The following is a 22,328-nucleotide window of genomic DNA, read 5'->3' as shown; positions in this document are numbered from 1 at the left end:
GGGATGTAAAAATCGGATTACATTATGTTTCGATTTGTAATAACATTAATAAATATTTCATTATTTTATGACAGAGTCTTTTACATTACTTAATAATATGCAAAAATAGCTCATTGTTGTTTGGTTTCATGAACAAATATCTGTTTATTTTATATAAAACATTTAAATTGGTAGCATTTGTTTAAATGACAAATGAGTCTTTACATCATAACACTGCCACTAGGGAGAAGAATAAAAATACAAAATTACCTTGAGCCCTATGGTAGCAGCCCATTTTTTTCTTGAGCTTTATACAAGCTGTTAATTTTATCTTTGGCAGGTAAAATGTCACTCTTTGCTTAGAAGATATATGGTAATCTCTTAACATTTTATTTTATCTGTCCTATGAGGAATTTCTGTTTAACTGCAGCTTCTTGTAGTTCTCATTTTGGAGCATATTTGTCTAGGTTTGATTGTTATACTTTTTCTATATCAAAAATGTGTTTAGATTCAACATACTCATTTATTATAAATTCTTTGTAATCACAACCAATAAATACTTATCTGTACCAATATTACAGAAAAATAGCAGATTATAATTTGTAACAATGTGAATAAAAATCTGTTGTCATCAAAACATTTTCAACTGTCACATTTTGTTGATGGTTTTATCTCCGTGAGCAAGTTTGTTTTTTTGCTTATGTCAAATACATGGTTTTACCTAAATATATGTGTATATACCAATAATTAAACATATATATTTATTGTATATCCAGTTACGTAAAAAGTATGACATGATGATTAACAAGAGCAGCACTATTAAAGTGAGATACATCTGAGAATTTAATAAAGGCATAACAAAGATGGTAAATGTGATACAAGAAAATGGAGATGTTAACAAAATAGACAACAAGCATTCTTTACATTCACTTATTACGAGTGGAGCGCAAACGTTTGCGCACAATCAATATCGGGTTTTTGCAATAGTTTGCGCGCATGTTAAATTGCGCTGGAATTACGAATTGAAAGTAAACACGTCAGGTTAGCGCGTATTCTGAGCTGTGGTAAACTGTTTATTTACGCTTTGCTGCTCTAGTTCTTATGCTGTGTCTGACGGCATGAGAATGAGGCTCCCATTGGAGCCTATGGAAGTGCAATGCTTCTGTGCAATGTGAATGCTCGTAATACCAGCGCAAATTTGCATGCGCTGGTATTACAAAGTGGAGATCCAATTGTAATCTGGCCGATAATAGATATATAAAATAATAGCCTGGTATTTCGGGGCTGGACTGACCTTACTTGGCAGGATCAGACTGATATACTACAGGAAAGTTTTCCTCTGTGAAAAGCAGAACTGGTCTAAAAGAGGCTGCTCCTGGGTGGTAAATCTCCATAGAGCTAGCTGATGAGCTGTTGTTTGTTCCTGGTAGAGCACTTCTATCTCTTTGTATGCAAATTAATATGACCCTAGGGAGGTCTCCCTATGGGTAATGGGGGAAACCAGACGTGGACTCCTTGCCCAGTGTGCTTAGAGGAATGTGGCTGCACCTCAGTGACGAGGCCCAAAGGAGGGTGAAACGATCATCTGGGGTTGTCATGCTCCTTGTTCAGAGGAGAATTGCCTGGTATTTTGGGGCTGGACTAACCTTATTTGGCGGGAAGAGACTGATATACTACAGGAAAGTTTTCTCTGTGAAAAGCAAACTAGTCTAAAAGAGGCTGCTCCTGAGTGGTAAATCACCATAGAACTAGCTGATTGCCTGTTATTTCAGGGCTGGACTGACCTGCATTTGAGCACTTTGCAGTTGAATAAATGAAAACATGAAAAAAATCATATGTATAATTAATTTTTTAATAAAGTGTTTAACTATGTATTTACTGTAAATATTTCACATCCCAATGTTCTTCACATAGGGGAATATGTTCTAAGCATTTATAAATATATATATACAGTTGTGCTCATAAGTTTACATACGCTGGCAGAATTTATGATTTATCAATCAACTGTGTTTACTATTTTTAAATCATAATGACAACAGAAACTACCCAAATGACCCTGATCAAAAGTTTACATACCCTAGTGATTTTGGCCTGATAACATGCACACAAGTTGACACAAAGGGGTTTGAATGGCTATTAAAGGTAACCACCCTCAACTGTGATCTGTTTGCTTGTAATTAGTGTGTGTGTATATAAAAGGTCAATGAGTTTCTGGACTCCTAACAGACCCTTGCATCTTTCATCCAGTGCTGCACTGACATTTCTGGATTCTGAGTCATGGGGAAAGCAAAAGAATTGTCAAAGGATCTGCGGGAAAAGGTAGTTGAACTGTATAATACAGGAAAGGGATATAAAAAGATATCCAAGGAATTGAGAATGCAAATCAGCAGTGTTCAAACTCTAATCAAGAAGTGGAAAATGAGGGGTTCTGTTTGATAACATACTGCATTCATCTTGCCATTAATTCTGACCAAATTTCCTGTGCTTTTGTAGCTCACACATCCCCAAAACATCAGCAATCCACCTCCGTGTTTCACAGTAGGAATGGTGTACTTTTCATGATAGGCCTTGTTGACTCCTCTCCAAATGTAGCGTTTATGGTTGTGACCAAAAAGCTAAATTTTGGTCTCATCACTCCAAATGACTTTGTGCCAGAAGGTATGAGGCTTGTCTCTGTGCTGTTATTTTAGTTGGTCTACCTGACCGTGGTTTGGTTTCAAAAGAACCCCTCATTTTCCACTTCTTGATTAGAGTTTGAACATTGCTGATTGGCATTCTCAATTCCTTGGATATCATTTTATATCCCTTTCCTGTTTTATACAGTTCAACTACCTTTTCCCCCATATCCTTTGACAATTCTTTTGCTTTCCCCATGACTCAGAATCCAGAAACGTCAGTGCAGCACTGTATGATAGATGGAAGGGTATGTCAGGAGTCCAGAAACCCATTGACCATTTATACACACAGACTAATTACATGCAAACAGATCACAGATGAGGATGGTTACCTTTAATAGCCCCTCAAACCACTTTGTGTCAACTTGTGTGCATGTTATAAGGCCAAAATCACCAGGGTATGTAAACTCTTGATCAGGATCATTTGGGTAGTTTCTGTTGTCATTATAATTTAAAAATAGTTTTTTTTTTATTCATATTTTCATGAGTTCGGGTTAGCGGGTGAGTAAGGTTTTTTCCCCCACTTTTTTTCTCTATTGACTTCTATGGGGGAATAGGTTATTGCGCGCGCAATATTCTAATTCTGCTAGAAGTAAGCTGTTTGTGCTCGTCGGGTTAGCGTGAGTACGCAATATTTTTACTTTCAACTCATAATACAAGCATAACATGTTTACTTCTAGAGCAATTAACACTCTAGCGAAAGTGCTAAATAGTGCTTCCCTCATAATCTTAGTGTAATAATGTATTATTTATAAATAAAATATCTTGCATGTTTATGCAGTAAATAAAGAAAGTGGATGTACAGTTAAAGATAGAAATGATGGTTCTCCAGAGTTGAAAAATGAAAATATTATAAATATAGAAACCAAGTAATCTGACCTACATAAAAGTGATTAATTTACATAACGGAATGCAAATATCACAAATCTAGGTAGATTTGATGCAGAAGACTATGATAATCAACCACAGACATCTACTTCCTTATGACTTACTATGGGCCAGATTACGAGTGGAGCACTAACATTTCCGCGCAAGCGATAAGGAGTTTATTGCGAGTGTTTGCACTCGTCGGGTTTACCGCTGGTATAACAGGTTGAAAGTAAATGCGACCACTTGAGCGCAATTATGATATATGCTAGAATGATTACCGCATCCTCAGAGCTCTGGTTAACTGTTTTGCAAATTAAAAAGTGTCACAAAATACATTACAAAGTACACTTACACTCATAATAACACTATCTAATAAAAATTATTTTAAGAAAAAATTATGGCACACAGAAGTTATAAAGGCTCAAAGATATGAGATCTCAGGTGTTAGAGAAAAAAAAAGGCAGACAAAGGGCTTTAACATAGACATTCATATTTAAATATGTATATGTATATACTGTATATATATATATATATATATATATATATATATACACACACATGTCTATATGTGTGTACATATATATTTATTTATTTATATGTATTTACAGCCATATATACACATATAAACACATAAATACATATTGACTTCTATGGGTATGACCTCTGGTTAATTGCGCTTAGCACAAAGTGAAACCGCGAGGTCGCAGGAGCGTTAACCAGCCACTTATAATGGCTGGTTATTTAAATTGCACCAGTAAATGGGCAAATTTGCCCCTTTACGGGTGCACATTAAAATAGTGCTCAACTTTTCTAGCCCGTTCTTGTTATACAACGCATTTAGTACAGTGTGATCGTAAAATTAGAACTAAACACATTCAGAGTATCTATAAAAATGCAATATTAAGAATTATATTTTACATAGTGCTATGTTTAAAAATGCACTATTGTAAGACTAAAATGTCCTGGCTACTGTCTTTTTTAAGATATTAATATCACAGCCACACAAGATATTGTTCCTAAACAGTTTTACAGTAATATATATATATATATATATATATATATATATATATATATATATATATATACAGTATATATATATATATATATATATATATTTATATATACAAAACATTCTATAGCACATACATACAATATATCCACAATTCCCCAGCTCATATAGATTTATAGTTCACTATTGTATTGTAAAAAAAAGTTCAGTATCAGTTTACACATCTAAATTGTATTGTTATTCAATACTGTTTAAAGGGATAATTTACACTACACAGTTCCTGCAGATGGCTTTTAGCATTCTGCTAGTCGCAGAGAACCATTGCCTCCTGCAGTGAAGTGTAGTGAAACCCCTTTTGGTGACATGCCTTCTAACAGTGATCTGATCCCTTTAGAACATTTCACTTGCAATCTTGATTGCCATGCCGAAACCTTTATAAAATAGCACTATTGTCACGATACTTTTGGCATCCTGCCCTAAGTGATAAATACATAGATTGTCATGTTCAGTGTTTTGCTTTCTAACCTTTATAATAGTTGAATTACTATACATGTTAAGTAACAAATATCAAATTTAGCAGTTTAGGAAAACTTGGGTGGTTTCATGTCAGGTTAGTGCACTTGAGAAATTGAGATCTAGCGAAGTTAACGTGCGAGCGGGAGCGCAAACTACTGCTCCACTTGTCGTAATCTAGCCCTAAATAGAAAGGTATCACCTTGGCAGATTTAATATGGGGATCAATGTTGTCCCAAAATTCTTCTATTTCATGGCTAAAGATTTTAAATGATCTTAACAAAAGGAAAAGCGACAAGGCAAAAAACAAACACCAAGGCTGTGAGGTCACAGTATATAGTGTACATGTATGAATATGTGATTGGCTGATGACTGTCACCTGATACATGAGCTAGGGATTTGAAAATAAACTTTAAATTTGCCATAAAAAGAAATCTACTAATCATTTAAAATTGACTGTGTCATTGCATTGTCCTTTTATAATACATGTACAGTATATTCTGATATTCTGCTACCTTTTAAGGATTACTGTTTTAATAAACCTTTCTGCTCTTCTTTTTAGGTTGTTATTTTATATTTTGAACCAAGCACATTTCGATGCATTCTACTAAGATGGGTTCGTCTTCTGGGATATGCAACTGTCTATGGAACAGTGACACTCAAACTTTACAGGTAGTTATGACTTGAATTTGTAATTTTACAACCTCAATGAAATATTGTAAATAATATGTATTACAGATATATAGATATATCTGAATGCATATTATATTTTCATATTTGATAAGCAAATAGATAAATACCAATTGTTTAACTTTCTATTAAAATACATAGTAGATATTTGTTTTAATGTAAAGTTTGATTTGGAATATATTGGAACTAAAGTTAAATTGTGACAGAACTTCATGCAACACTGAGCTAACTATGTGTTATACATAGAGGAATTAACCCCTTACACCTTATCTTCAGAATGTTGCTTTTTAATCAAAACTGCTATTTACTTGGCAAATGGAACCAAACTCCTCAGTACTTTATGAACTGTGAAATATACAAAGCCATCTGTGCATTGGTATATCTATTGCTCAAAATTTCCATAGGAATATTTGTTTTCCCTCTACTTGTCAGCTATCTGGATAGTACACCCAAAGAGTGCATTAAATTAAGCTGGACACATATATTGAGATGTCAAACTGATAACTGTGTATGCATGTGATTTAATCAGGTTTTTAAATAATTTAGTCTCAGAAAGAAATTCAAAATATTGCCTTTTTGTGTTTGTCATCAAAGTTCTAGGAAGCATGATACAAGGACCTATAAAGAACTTATAAGTATGTACAGTATTGTACTTTGTTGCAGTTCCTACCTCTGTGCTGTTTATCCTAGTTCTTTTTAAATTAGTTTACTTTACTGTTTATTTAGTAAATAATCATATGAACAGTAGTTTGCAAGTTATTGGAGTAAGCTTCTTAACCCCTTAACGACTGCGATGTACCCTTTATGTTGCTAGTCATTAAGGGATTGTGTTACTATAATAGCGTGGTTCTTGCTGCGAGTGACAAGACCACACTATTAGCGCTTCCTTCCATCCGGAAGGCTTGTTAAAATAGTATGATCTGCGAGACCCCGCTATTGAAAGCGCACCCCCATTGAAAGACCAGCGATGTAGAGGGTACATTGCTGGTCATTAAGGGGTTAAGGGCCATATAGGTGCTGGCTCACTCATGCAAGCCAGAGACCTGAAATGTCCAATGACTGCTGCTTCTTAAACTGTCTGCAACCTCAGAGGTTGTGGATGTCCAAGAACATAGACTTATTTGTCCAGGATGACTGACAAGCCGTGCTGTCTCTCAATTGGGAGATAACTGGTAGGGTTGCATGAGCATTTAATCCTGCAGTGTTAAAATCCATCCCCCAATGCTATGTCAGAGACCCTCAAAGTATGTGGACAGGTTATCTGTCTGGGAACATTGTCCACCGAGAACGTAATAAATGGGGGCCGTTATATGATTGTAGAAATGTATTTCTGTGTTCGCAACAGACAAATTAATATACTTTACATTATAGGTAACTTTAAAACACCATTGGCTAGATTTAGAGTTTGGCGTTAGCTGTCAAAACCAGCGTTAGAGGCTCCTAACGCTGGGTTTGGGCTACCGCTGGTATTTAGAGTTTTGTAGGTAAGGGTCTAACACTCAATTTGCAGCCGCGACTTTTCCATACCGCAGATCCCCCTACGCCATTTGTGTATCCTATCTTTTCAATTGGATCTTTCTAACGCCGGTATTTAGAAACGTCGCTCTATCTTTTGTCAATAAAGATACTTTTTTAAGCAAATTGTGCTGTGGACATTCCCATGTTGCATATTGTTATAGTGGAATAGGGCAGATTTCCACGGTCGACACGAGCACAGTATTTTGCCTGGCAGCTGTTCTACATATTGCTGGGTATTTAGAGTCTTGGCTGAAGTGAGCGTTAGAAATCTAACGACAAAACTCCAGCCGCAGAAAAAAGTCAGGAGTTAAGAGCTTTGTGGGCTAACGCCGGTTCATAAAGCTCTTAACTACTGTGCTCTAAAGTACACTAACACCCATAAACTACCTATGTACCCCTAAACCTAGGTCCCCCCACATCGCCGCCACTCTATTAAATTTTTTTAACCCCTAATCTGCCGACCGCATACTGCCGCAACCTACGTTATCCCTATGAACCCCTAATCTGCTGCCCCTAACACCGCCGACCCCTATATTATATTTATTAACCCCTAATCTGCCGCCCCCAACGTCGCCTCCACCTACCTACAATTATTAACCCCTAATCTGCCAACCGGACCTCACCGCTACTATAATAAATGTATTAACCCCTAATCCGCCTGACTCCCACCTCAATAACCCTATAATAAATAGTATGAACCCCTAATCTGCCCTCCCTAACATCGCCGACACCTAACTTCAAGTATTAACCCCTAATCTGCCGACTGGACCTCACCGCTACTCTAATACATTTATTAACCCCTAAAGCTAAGTCTAACCCTAATACTAACACCCCCCCTAAATTAAATATAATTTAAATCTAACGATTTTTTGTAACTTCTTTTTTATTTTTTGTACTTTAGTTAGTTTATTTAATTGTATTTATTTGTAGGTATTGTATTTAATTAATTTATTGATAGTGTAGTGTTAGGTTTAATTGTAGGTAATTGTAGGTATTTTATTTAATTAATTTATTGATAGTGTAGTGTTAGGTTTAATTGTAACTTAGGTTAGGATTTATTTTACAGGTAATTTTGTAATTATTTTAACTAGGTAACTATTAAATAGTTATTAACTATTTAATAGCTATTGTACCTGGTTAAAATAAATACAAAGTTGCCTGTAAAATAAATATTAATCCTAAAATAGCTACAATATAATTATAATTTATATTGTAGCTATATTAGGATTTAATTTACAGGTAAGTATTTAGCTTTAAATAGGAATAATTTATTTAATAAGAGTTAATTTATTTCGTTAGATTTAAATTATATTTAATTTAGGGGGGTGTTAGTATTAGGGTTAGACTTAGCTTTAGGGGTTAATAAATGTATTAGAGTAGCGGTGAGGTCCGGTTGGCAGATTAGGGGTTAATACTTGAAGTTAGGTGTCGGCGATGTTAGGGAGGGCAGATTAGGGGTTAATACTATTTATTATAGGGTTATTGAGGTGGGAATGAGGCGGATTAGGGGTTAATACATATATTAGAGTAGCGGTGAGGTCCGGTCAGCAGATTAGGGGTTAATAATTGTAGGTAGGCGGAGGCGACGTTGGGGGCGGCAGATTAGGGGTTAATAAATATAATATAGGGGTCGGCGGTGTTAGGGGCAGCAGATTAGGGGTTCATAGGGATAACGTAGGTTGCGGCGGTGTATGGAGCGGCAGATTAGGGGTTAAAAAATATGCAGGTGTCAGCGATAGCGGGGGCGGCAGATTAGGGGTTAATAAGTGTAAGGCTAGGGGTGTTTAGACTCGGGGTACATGTTAGGGTGTTAGGTGCAGTCATAGTAAGCGTTTCCCCATAGGAAACAATGGGGCTGCGTTAGGAGCTGAACGCTGCTTTTTTGCAGGTGTTTATTTTTTTTTCAGCTCAAAATGCCCCATTGTTTTCTATGGGGGAATCGTGCACGAGCACGTTTTTGAAGCTGGCCGCGTCCGTAAGCACCGCTGGTATTGAGAGTTGCAGTGGCGGTAAATATGCTATACGCTCCCATTTTGGAGCCTAACGCAGCCCTTCTGTGCACTCTAAATACCAGCGGTATTTAAAAGGTGCGGGAGAAAAAAAGCCAGCGTTAGATACGCGGGTCGTTACCGACAAAACTCTAAATCTAGCCAGATGAGAGCAATAATGAAGAAAATACATACGTTTAGTTGGTTTTGTTCTGTAATTCTTATAATGATATGCAAATACAGTAAGAAAAGGAGGTATGGGATTTTGAGGAGAGATTAGTTTTACTACAACTTTAGTGAGGACTCCTTTTTTCTAGTTTAAAGGGACATTATGGTCAAAATTTAATACACATATATGAATTACATCTTCAAATAGAAACATATTTGCGATATAATTGCATAAGCAAAAATGCATCTTGTAAAAGTTATGACTGTTCTAGTGTTAATATTTTTCTCTGCACGTGCATGTGAATCATAGTTAGAAATTCTCATTGAACCAGCATTTAAAATATTGCAGCTATTCAGCGTGCCAGTGGGGCTTGTATCATTTCAGCAATTAACAAATTGAGTCATTACCTTTGCAGGGGTTAAACACATTGCATAACAGGGTCGCTATTTATAAAATAACATGCTTTAGGAAATTTGAGCATGTACATTTTTTTCATATTTATCTTTTGCTACCATGGAGGATTGTTTAACCCCTTGAGAAAACCTAAACCTCATGTAAAAGCCTGCGGAAAAAAACTATATTTATTTTATATCATAACTCAATCAGCTAAACTTAATCAAATAGTAGCACTGCTAGTGGATCTAAATAACTTAAATCAAGATGTCAAAATTCCCCCAGGCTGAGTACAGTGTGTTTGCCCTGCGAAACAGCTGATTGAAATAGAATACAACGTCTGTAAGAATAAAATCAGATATTGCCCATGTGCAAAACATATCCAAAAACATATATATGGTGAAAACAGTATTTAATAATCTCATCTCTAAATTATTGTCAATATATTTATCTTCTACAACTAAAACAGATTATGGGGCATATATATCACGCTCCGTATGGAGCTTGATGCCCCTTGTTTCCGGCGAGCCTTCAGTTTTGTCGGAAACAGAAGTTATGAAGCAGCAGACAGAATTCAACCTGATCGAATACGATCGGGTTGATTGACAACCCCTGCTAGCGGCCGATTGGCCGCGAATCTGCAGGGGCAGCATTGCACCAGCAGTTCACAAGAACTGCTGGTGCAATGATAAATGCTGACAGCGTATGCTGTTGGCATTTATCGATGTGCGGCGGACATAATACACTACTTTGTACCTTGTCCGCTCGCACATTGAGAAATATGCCCCTAAATATGTAAATCTAGCATTATGTCCAGCATGAAATAAATGTGTGTGTGTCACATCAGTTCTTACAGTGCAAAAACAGACCTAATAATGATTTAAAGGACAGTAAAGTAAAAAAATAAGTTTTATAATTTAGAGCAGGGCACCCCAGATATTTTGGAACTACATTTCCTATGATACTCAGCCAGCCTAAAGAGTGTCTGAGCATCATGGGAAATGTAGTTCCAAAACATCGGGGGTGCCAAGGTTGCTGACTCCTAGATTTAGAGCATGCAATTTTAAACAACTTTTCATTTTACTTCTATTATCAAATTTGTTTTAATCTTATGGTAACATTTGTTGGAAAACAAACCTAGGTAGGCTCAGGAGCCGCAATGTACAACTGTGAGCTAGCGGCTGATTGGTGGAATCTTGTCATTGTTTAGCTAGGTCCTAGTCATGAATTACTGCTCCTTAGCCTACCTAGAGTTACTCTTCAACAAAAGATACCAAGAGAACAAAGCAAGTTTGACAATAGAAGTCAGTTGTAAAGTTGCTTAAAATAGCATGCACTATACAGGGGTTTTCAAACCTGTCCTCAGGCCTCTCTAACAGGATATCTGATCTGGAGCACAGGTGAAATAATCATCTGATTAGTAATCTGCTTTTACCCAAGGTAATCCTAAATATCTGGCATGTTAGGGAGGCCTGGGGACAGGTTTGAAAAACCCTGTCTTTTTACTTTTGACTTTACTGTTCCTTTAAAGAAGACTTTTTTCACTTTTTGAACTGTACATATTTTTTTTATATATTATACATATAGAAACTATTTGATATATATTGATCTTTTTAGGCATGTTTATACATTTATATTACCCTATCATAGTATTACTTATTGTTGTATTATTACACCATCTCTCTAACTTCATTACTTTCTAACATTATCTAACTCCATTCTTAAATAATATAGCTATATCATCTCCGCTACATGTCATTGAAAATTGTCTCCAGTAAAAACGCAAGACACAGCGCTTAACAATGCATCTATCATTATTTAACTCGTCAAAAGCTAAATATCATATTCCTTCAAGGAATTTGTTAAGAATCTTCTCTTTCTACACTTATTTTAAGATGAATTGTGTGACATGAATATCCTGCTGACACAATGAAAATGAATTCACCTTATCCTACTGAAATTGCTTCCCATTTACACAGTAACTGAAGTCTAAGATTACGGTTGTGCACTGATAAGCAAAATAAATATTTTAAGTGCTGCCGAGCAGCTAATTTTTATTAGGTAATTACTGAAAAATACAATAACAAATAGAGAATAATATGAAACTAAATTATTGTAGACAATAATTGTGCATTATTAACCCCTGGTTGCAGAAGCGGACCTAATTAACAGAGGGCCCTGGTGTAGATATTTTATGGGGGGGGGGGGGGCAAAGTCCCATATGTAACTCAGCAGTAAGCAACAAAAATGCTATACATGCTGCTCTGTATAATCATTTTGTGCATAGACAGACTGATAGATAGATAGATAGATAGATAGATAGATAGATAGATAGATAGATAGATAAAGATAGACAACTTACATTATTAAAAGTCTCCACTGATTAGCTTTGTACACATTGTACAAATGCCTATGTACAGACCGGCTGCTATAGGCTCCCCCCACTTGGGCCCTAATGCCGCTGCACCGATTATAGTTCCGCCATTGCCTGTTTGCTAAACTTTATCAGTTAGAGCTATATAAGAACAAGGAAATATTAAAGGACAAGAGTACCATTTAAACAATGTAATTTCTATATATCTGTGTCAACAAGTGGGGGCTGAATTAATTTTCTCACGTGACTTAAAAAAAATATGTGTTAGAACATAAATTTTATTTAAAAAACAATCGGCCAGATTACGAATTTTGCTTTATGAGCGGCTCGGTAATAACTTGCAAGTTATTTCCACCACTCACCTTTAATAGCGCTGCTATTACAGGATTGCAAAAACCCGGCGTTAGCAGGCAATATGCCAGCGTTGAGCTCCATACCGCACACTAATACCAGCGCTGCTTTGAGCTAGTTTTACGTGCTCGTGCACGATTTCCCCATAGACATCAATGGGGAGAGCCGGCTAAAAAAAGCCTAACACCTGCAAAAAAAGGAGCGTAAAGCTCCGTAACGCAGCCCCATTGATTCCTATGGGCAAAGAAATTTTATATTTTACATTACATTTATTAACCCCTAATCTGCCACCCCGACATAGCCAACACCTACCTACACGTATTAACCCCTAATCTGCCGCCCCCAACATCGCCGCCACCTACATAAATTTATTAACCCCTAATCTGCTGCCCCCAACGTGGCCGCCACCACTATACTAACGTTATTAACCCATAAACCTCTGGCCGCCCACATCACTAACACTAAATAAATATATTAACCCCTAAACCTAAGTCTAACCCTAACACCCCTAACTTTAATACTATTAAAATAAATCCAAATAAAAATTACTATCATTAACTAAATAATTCCTATTTAAAACTAAATACTTACCTGTAAAATAAACCCTAAGCTAGCTACAAGATAACTAATAGTTATATTGTATCTAGCTTAGGTTTTATTTATAATTCACAGCTAAGTTTGTATTTATTTTAACTAGGTAGACTAGTTAGTAAATAGTAATGAACTATTTACTAAATAACGCCTAGATTTAGAGTTCTGCATTAGCCATCAAAACCAGCATTAGGGGGTCCTAACGCTGGTTTTGGCCGCCCGCTGGTATTTAGAGTCAGTCAGGAAAGGGTCTAACGCTCACTTTCCAGCCGTGACTTTTCCATACCGCAGATCCCCTTACGTCAATTGCGTATCCTTTCTTTTTAATGGGTTCTTTCTAACGCTGGTATTTAGAGTCTTGGCTGAAGTTTGCGTTAGAAATCTAACGACAAGACTCCAACCGCAGAAAAAAGCTAGGAGTTAAGAGCTTTCTGGGCTAACGCCGGTTCATAAAGCTCTTAACTACTGTGCTCTAAAGTACACTAACACCCATAAACTACCTATGCACCCCTAAACCGAGCCCCCCCCCCACATCGCCGCCACTCTATTAATTTTTTTTAACCCCTAATCTGCCGACCGCACACCGCCGCAACCTACATTATCCCTATGTACCCCTAATCTGCTGCCCCTAACATCGCCGACCCCTACATAATATTTATTACCCCCTAATCTGCCCCCCCCAACATCGCCGCTACCTACCTACAATTATTAACCCCTAATCTGCCGACCGGACCTCACCGCTACTATAATAAATGTATTAACCCCTAATCCGCCTCACTCCCACCTCAAAAACCCTATAATAAATAGTATTAACCCCTAATCTGCCCTCCCTAACATCGCCGACACCTAACTTCAAGTATTAACCCCTAATCTGCCGACCGGATCTCGCCGCTACTCTAATAAATGTATTCACCCCTAAAGCTAAGTCTAACCCTAACCCTAACACCCCCCTAAGTTAAATATAATTTAAATCTAACGAAATAAAATAAATCTTATTAACTAAAGTATTCCTATTTAAAACTAAATACTTACCTGTAAAATAAACCCTAATATAGCTACAATATAACGAATAATTATATTGTAGCTATTCTAGGATTAATATTTATTTTACAGGCAACTTTGTATTTATTTTAACCAGGTACAATAGCTATTAAATAGTTAATAACTATTTAATAGTTACCTAGTTAAAATAATTACAAAATTACCTGTAAAATAAATCCTAACCTAAGTTACAATTAAACCTAACACTACACTATAAATAAATTAATTAAATAAACTATCTACAATTATCTACAATTAAATCAACTAAACTAAATTACAAAAAACCCCACTAAATTACAAAAACAAACAAACACTAAATTACAAAAAATAAAAAAAGATTACAAGAATTTTAAACTAATTAGACCTACTCTAAGCCCCCTAAAAAAATAACAAAGCCCCCCATAATAAAAAAATGCCCTACCCTATTCTAAAATAAATATTTTACAGCTCTTTTACCTTACCAGCCCTTAAAAGGGCCTTTTGTGGGGCATGCCCCAAAGAATTCTGCTCTTTTGCCTCTAAAAAAACCATACAATATCCCCCCCCAACATTACAACCCACCACCCACATACACCTAATCTAACCCAAACCCCCCTTAAAAAACCTAACACTAAGCCCCTGAAGATCTTCCTACCTTGTCTTCACGATCCGTCCAGAAGAGGGTCTGAAGTCTTCATCCTATCCAGCAAGAAGAGGTCCAGAAGAGGATCCAAGTCTTCATCCTATCCGGCAAGAAGAGGACATCCGGACCGGCAAACATCTTCATCCAAGTGGCATCTTCTATCTTCTTCCATCCGGCGCAGAGCGGGACCATCTTGAAGCAGCCGACGCGGATCCATCCTCTTCTAGCGACGTCCTAAGTCCGAATGAAGGTTCCTTTAAATGACGTCATCCAAGATGGCGTCCCTCGAATTCCGATTGGCTGATAGGATTCTATCAGCCAATTAGAATTAAGGTATTCCGATCAGCCAATAGAATGCGAGCTCAATCTGATTGGCTGATTGGATCAGCCAATCCGATTGAACTTGAATCTGATTGGCTGATTCAATCAGCCAATCAGATTTTTCCTACCTTAATTCCGATTGGCTGATGGAATCCTATCAGCCAATTGGAATTCGAGGGACACCATCTTGGATGACGTCATTTAAAGGAACCTTCATTCGGACTTAGGACGTCGTTAGAAGAGGATGGATCCACATCGGCTGCTTCAAGATGGTCCCGCTCCGTGCCGGATGGAAGAAGATAGAAGATGCCGCTTGGATGAAGATGTTTGCCGGTCCGGATCTCCTCTTCTTGCCGGATAGGATGAAGACTTCGGACCCTCTTCTGGACGGATCGGTGATACCCGGCGTGGTGAATACAAGGTAGGAAGATCTTCAGGGGCTTAGTGTTAGGTTTTTTAAGGGGGTTTGGGTTAGTTTAGGGGTATGTGGGTGGTGGGTTGTAATGTTGAGGGGGGTATTGTATGTTTTTTTACAGGCAAAAGAGCAGAATTCTTTGGGGCATGCCCCGCAAAAGGCCCTTTTAAGGGCTGGTAAGGTTAAAGAGCTGTAAAATATTTATTTTAGAATAGGGTAGGGCATTTTTTTTATTTTGGGGGCTTTGTTATTTTTTTGGGGGCTTAGAGTAGGTGTAATTAGTTTAAAATTCTTGTAATCTTTTTTTATTTTTTTGTAATTTAGTGTTTGTTTTTTTTTTGTAATTTAGTGTTTGTTTTTTTTGTAATTTAGTTTAGTTGATTTAATTGTAGATAATTGTAGATAGTTTATTTAATTAATTTATTGATAGTGTAGTGTTAGGTTTAAGTGTAACTTAGGTTAGGATTTATTTTACAGGTAATTTTGAAATTATTTTAACTAGGTAACTATTAAAAAGTTATTAACTATTTAATAGCTATTGTACCTGGTTAAAATAAATACAAAGTTGCCTGTAAAATAAATATAAATGCTAAAATAGCTACAATATAATTATTATTTATATTGTAGCTATTTTAGGGTTAATTTTACAGTTAAGTATTTAGCTTTAAATAAGATTAATTTATTTAATAAGAATTATTTTATTTCGTTAGAATAAAATTATATTTAATTTAGGGGGGTGTTAGGGTTAGGGTTAGACTTAGCTTTAGGGGTTAATACATTTATTAGAGTAGCGATGAGGTCCGGTCGGCAGATTAGGGTTTAATAATTGTAGGTAGGTGGCGGCTACGTTGGGGGCGGCAGATTAGGGGTTAATAAATATAATATAGGGGTCGGCGGTGTTAGGGGCAGCAGATTAGGGGTACATAGGGATAACGTAGGTTGCGGCAGTGTACGGAGCGGCAGATTAGGGGTTAAAAATAATATGCAGGGGTCAGCGATAGTGGGGTCAGCAGATTAGAGTTTAATAAGTGTAAGGTTAAGGGTGTTTAGACTCGGGGTTCATGTTAGGGTGTTAGGTGCAGATTTAGGAAGTGTTTCCCCATAGGAAACAATGGGGCTGCGTTAGGAGCTGAACACTGCTTTTTTGCAGGTTTTAGTTTTTATTTCAGCTCAAACTGCCCCATTGTTTCCTATGGGGGAATTGTGCATTAGCACGTTTTTGAAGCTGGCCGCGTCCGTAAGCAACGCTGGTATGTAGAGTTGCAGTGGCGGTAAATTATGCTCTACGCTCCCTTTTTGGAGCCTAAAGCAGCCCTTCAGAAAACTCTAAATACCAGCGTTGTTTAAAAGGTGCGGGAAAAAAAAAACATGCGTAGCTAACGCACCCCTTTGGCCGCAAAACTCTAAATCTAGGTGTATGTAGTTAAAACCTGCCTCACACTAACACCTAACATTACACTACAATTAAATAAATTACATTAATTAAATACAATTAACTAAATTACAAAAAATAAACACTAAATTACACAAAATAAAAAAGAAATTATTAAATATTTAAACTAATTACACCTAATCTAATAGCCCTATCAAAATAAAAAAGCCCCCCCAAAATAAAAAAAAACCCTAGCCTAAACTAAACTGCCAATAGCCCTTAAAAGGGCCTTTTGCGGGGCATTGCCCCAAATAAATCAGCTCTTTTACCTGTAAAAAAAAATACAAACAACCCCCCCAACAGTAAAACCCACCACCCACGCAACCAAAACCCCCAAATTAAATCCTATCTAAAAAACCTAAGCTCCCCATTGCCCTGAAAAGGGCATTTGGATGGACATTGCCCTTAAAAGGGCATTTAGCTCTTTTTCTTTGCCCAAACCTCTAATCTAAAAATAAAACCCACCCAATAAACCCTTAAAAAAACCTAACACTAACCCCCAAAGAACCACTTTCAGTTTTTGGAGACCGGATATCCATCCTCATCAAGCCGGGAGAAGTCTTCATCCAAGCAGGCAGAAGTCCTCAACGAAGCCGGGAGAAGTCTTCATCCAAGCGGCAAGAAGTCGTCCTCCAGGCGGGCAGAAGTCTTCATCCAGAGGGCATTTTCTATCTTCATCCTTCCGACGTGGAGCGGCTTCATCTTCAAGACATCCAGCGCGAAGCATCCTCTTCATATGGTCCCAGCCGTACACTGAAGGTTCCTTTAAATGACGTCATCCAAGGTGGCGTCCCTTGAATTCCGATTGGCTGATAGAATTCTATCAGCCAATCGGAATTAAAGGTGAAAAAATCCTATTGGCTGATGCAATCAGCCAATAGGATTGAGCTTCAATCCAATTGGCTGATCCATTCAGCCAATAGGATTGAGCTTGCATTATATTGGCTGTTCCAATTGGATCTTGTATTTTGTACCGCTTACTTTTTGGCCGGACAGGCAAACTCATAATACCATCCCATTGAAAAATAACTTTTTAAAAAGTGCGGTAGTTACGTTGCGTGACGGCTAAAAAAGTGTGCGGTACAGCTGTACCTACAAGACTCGTAATAGCAGCGGTAGTGAAAAAGCAGTGTTATGAGGCTTTTTCACTCATAACGCAAAACTCGTAATCTAGCTGATAGTTTAATGCTGAATTTGTTTTAGACAAATTGTTTATTATCAAAAAAAGATTTATTTTTTTGTTATATTGTTTGGAATTTGCTAATTAAAATCCATTTGTCTGTTCCATACGTAGAAAGCCTTCAGGACAGCAGGGCAGCAGGTTAAACTTAAATATAAAGGGTCATGAAACTCAAACATTTTTTCATGAATAAGATAGAGCATGCAAATTTAAACAACTTTCTAATCTATTTCTATTATCATATTTTCAGGAACATACGTTCAGGAGCATGCAAATGTCTGGAGCGCTATATGGCAAATCTTATCCATTTCCAAGAGCACTAAATGGCAGCACATTTTCTGCCATGTAGTGCTCCAGATACCTACTTAGGTATTTTATCAACAAAAAATACCCTGGGAATGAAACAAATTTGATAATAGAAGTAAAACGGAAACTTTTTTTTAAACTTGTATGTTCTGTCTTATTCATAAAAGAACATTTTTGGGTTTCATATAACTTAAAAGTGGTATTTTTAATGGGATTCGGGTTATCAAGAACAAAAGAGTAAACCTTACATTCTTATTGGCTAAAACATGAATCATTCTGCTGATAAAGACATTTCTAGATCACTTGAATACCCTGAAGCCTTTCCTGCTTTTAGAATAGCAGTTTTAAAGGAACATGAAACCAAAAAAAAAAAAAAATGTTCATGATTCATTAAAGAGCATACAAGGAATATGCATGTGTCTGAAGGTCTATATGCCAGCAGTTTTGCAAGTATTCTTTTAACAGTGTTATATGTTCACATACAGAATCCTGTATAAAGAGATAAACAGCTCTAAAGGCAAACATTTTCCTTTCTAAAATTCTTTGATGGATCTTATAATACTGACAAGCTGTTTTAGATCAGTTTGCCAGAGCAGAGAGCTTTAGATCACTGGGCCCTAAGAAAATCTGAAACCAAGGATGTTCCTGCTTATTCATATTTGTGTATGAAGTTCAATTCTAGCGTGAATGTATTTTTTCTACAAACACATATACGCATACACACAGTTGCACACACATACAAACACACACATTCACACACATGAGCACACACATACACACAAACATATTCACATGCACACACACACACACACATGTATACACACACACACACTCACACACATACGCACACACATACATACACACACTTGCACACACATGCAAACACACATATATACACACACACATACACACATTCACACACACACACACACACACAGACATTCACACATTCACACATACACACATATTAACACACATACACACACACTTACACACACACATTCACACACACACACAGACATTCACACACACACATTCACACATTCACACATACACACATATTAACACACATACACACACACACACAGACATTCACACACACACACACATTCACATACACACATATTAACACACATACACACACACTTACACACACACATCCATACACACACACACACACACAGGTATAATTATGAATATATCTTGGGTAAAGAAAACATGTTCTTTGGCAATATTTAAAAATCATTTTGTACATATTTTTTTAGGTTTATTGCATATTTTCCTATTTCAGTTATTTTGCTTTGCTTGTTTAATGAAGAGGAATATTATTTTTAAAATTCTTCCTGTTGCAACTAGCATAGCAAGACACATTTTGAATACCAACCTTAAATATTTATATATTAAATACCTATGCAATGTATAGAAGCATATATACTGTATATATATATAATTTCCCCCTTAGGGCTAAATTCACTCTCCTGTATATCTCATTAGTTGTTGCAAATGGTTATTTTGTGCTTATGAGGTGAGAATTTTCATTTTTACACTTCAATGCAGTTTCCGCTCGGGGCACTTTTTTTCATCAAGTCTCATGTAGTGGCAAACACAAGCAAATTGTAATTCATTCACCAAAATTAACTGCAACAAATTAAACATAAAGGCTGTTCAAGGATTAATTCCCCACATTATATGTTCACAATCAAATTGAACAGCAACAGGTCAATAAGCATATGAAAATATGAACATTTAAAGATTGTGGGTTTATTACTATACTTAGCAACAAATACAATTACCGCTGATGGAGCTGCAGGTAACCTCACACCTTCAAAGTCTCGGTTGTTTATTGTGGGGCAGCTATGAAGGTAATGGTGTCTGTAAGAGAGCTTACCATTATTTAGTCTTTAAACTTTATTTAGAATATACTGTAAGTTTTATTGGTTTTATAGTAATTCAAATCACAAATTATAAGAAGTAAATATTTTAAGATAAATCAGTACCTACTACAGGTCATAGAATCCCAGCAGGAATTATTTTTTGAAACCACTAGATTTCTGACTAAGTAATAGGACAAACTGACAAATGGAACACACGTCCTGTTTATTTGCTTTCCATAAAAAATACAGTGTATGTTCTCAGAATTGAGGCACATCACTTTACTTGTGTTGGGAAGCTTGCTGATTGCCTACAATGCCAAATCCCAAAGGGACCACCTTTCGGTATATAACAGCTGATTTATGCAAATAGCACCTAAAATGTACTAAGAGTAGCCTTGAAGCATGCATTAACTCAGTTTCACACTTAGGGGCCTGAATTATCAATGTCTTTCAGACATGATACTCTGTAGCGTATCATGTCTAACAGACATCGCTGAATGCCATCGGCATACGCTGTCATTAATGGGGATAGCATCAAGCCAGACCACGAGAAAATTTGTGCTATTGAACAGATGAAAAGTCCTTCTGATGTACATGAGCTGAGACAAATATTGGGTCTTGTAAATTGTTTGGGCAGGTTCCTTCCAGATTTATCTACAATATTACACCCTATCACAGAATTGCTAAAGAAAGATGTTGCCTGGGTCTGGGGACCTTCACAGGAAGAATCCTTTATGCAAGTCAAGTCCCTGCTGGGGTCTGCCCCAGTGTTGGGGTTCTACGACCCTTCCAAAAAGACTGTGGTTAGTGCTGATACGAGCAGTTATGGATTAGGGGACGCCCTCCTGCATCTGAATGAAAACAAACTACAGCCTATCGCCTACTGTTCCCACACACTGACGGCTGCTGAGTCAAAATATGCCCAAATTGAGAAAGAGCGCCTGGCTGCAGTTTGGGCCTGTGAGTGCTTTCAGCGTTACCTAGTGGGTTTAGAGAAATTTAGTCTGGAGACTGATCATAAACCGCTAGTCCCTATAATCAACTCCTATGATATTGACAAAACACCCCTAAGATGCCAGAGACTTCTAATGAGGCTGCTCAGGTTCAACGTTCAGGCAGTGCATGTGCCGGGGAAACAACTGGTTGTGGCGGATACACTGTCCAGGCTCCCGCTGGCTGCTGCTGAAGAGTCTTCAACGGAATCAGATGTGAAAGTGTATGTAGATTCAGTTCTGGCCTCTAAGTCCATTTCTTCAGGGAAACTAGAACAAATAAAGAAAGAGACATATTTAGATACAGACCTTCAAGAAGTTATAAAGTACATAAAAGAAGGTTGGCCTGAGAGTCGGGCAGCCTGGATGTCTTTAAATTTTTACCAGTCAGAGAGGTCGCAGCTCACAGAGCTGGATGGGTTGGTGCTGTTCCAAGACAGCATTGTTATTCCTGTCAGCATAAGATGTTAAACAGGGTTCACGATGGCCACTTAGGTATTACAAAGTGCAGAGAAAGGGAAGCTACGGCAGTATGGTGGCCTGGGATCAGTTCTGAAATTGCAAGTCATGTGTCTAAATGGGCCTTTTGCTGGGAACGCCGGTCTACTCAGAGAAGGGAGCCCTTGATTTCTACTCCGCTGCCTGCAGGCCTGTGGCAGAAAATAGCTGCTTATTTGTGAGAACTGCACGGGAAAAAGTTCCTAGTTGTGATCGACTACTATTCCAGTTACTTGGAAATTGCACCTTTGAATGAAATCACAAGTCAAGCCGTTATTACTCGTCTCAAGAGCTTGTTTGCCCGGTGGGGCATACCAATGGAGTTGGTGAGTGATAACGGAATGCAGTTCACTTCAACAGAGTTCAGTTCTTTCAGCAGATAATATGATTTTATACATTTCACGTCAAGTCCACATTACCCGCAGGCTAATGGAATGGCTGAAAGGGCAGTTCAAACAACAAAATTCATTTTGAAGCAATCTGAGCCATACCTGGCCCTCTTGTCCTATAGGGCGACTCCCATTCAA

The 22,328-nt window shown here is 37.2% G+C and overlaps 1 protein-coding gene across 1 annotated transcript in view; it reads left to right on the top strand.

Annotated features, from left to right (window-relative positions):
* The window catches only part of GPR158 (G protein-coupled receptor 158), a 734,480-nt gene that overhangs the window by 570,553 nt on the left and 141,599 nt on the right, over nucleotides 1-22,328 (top strand). Inside the window, exon 6 of the mRNA XM_053713931.1 lies at nucleotides 5,609-5,718. Within this exon, the coding sequence (XP_053569906.1) occupies nucleotides 5,609-5,718 (110 nt within the window). The remainder of the gene's footprint in view (nucleotides 1-5,608; nucleotides 5,719-22,328) is intronic.

The sequence above is a fragment of the Bombina bombina genome, chromosome 5 (genome assembly GCF_027579735.1).
Source record: "Bombina bombina isolate aBomBom1 chromosome 5, aBomBom1.pri, whole genome shotgun sequence".
NCBI lineage: Eukaryota > Metazoa > Chordata > Amphibia > Anura > Bombinatoridae > Bombina > Bombina bombina.
Note: the sequence above shows the minus strand (reverse complement) of the source record. Positions and strands in the feature narration are given on the sequence as shown.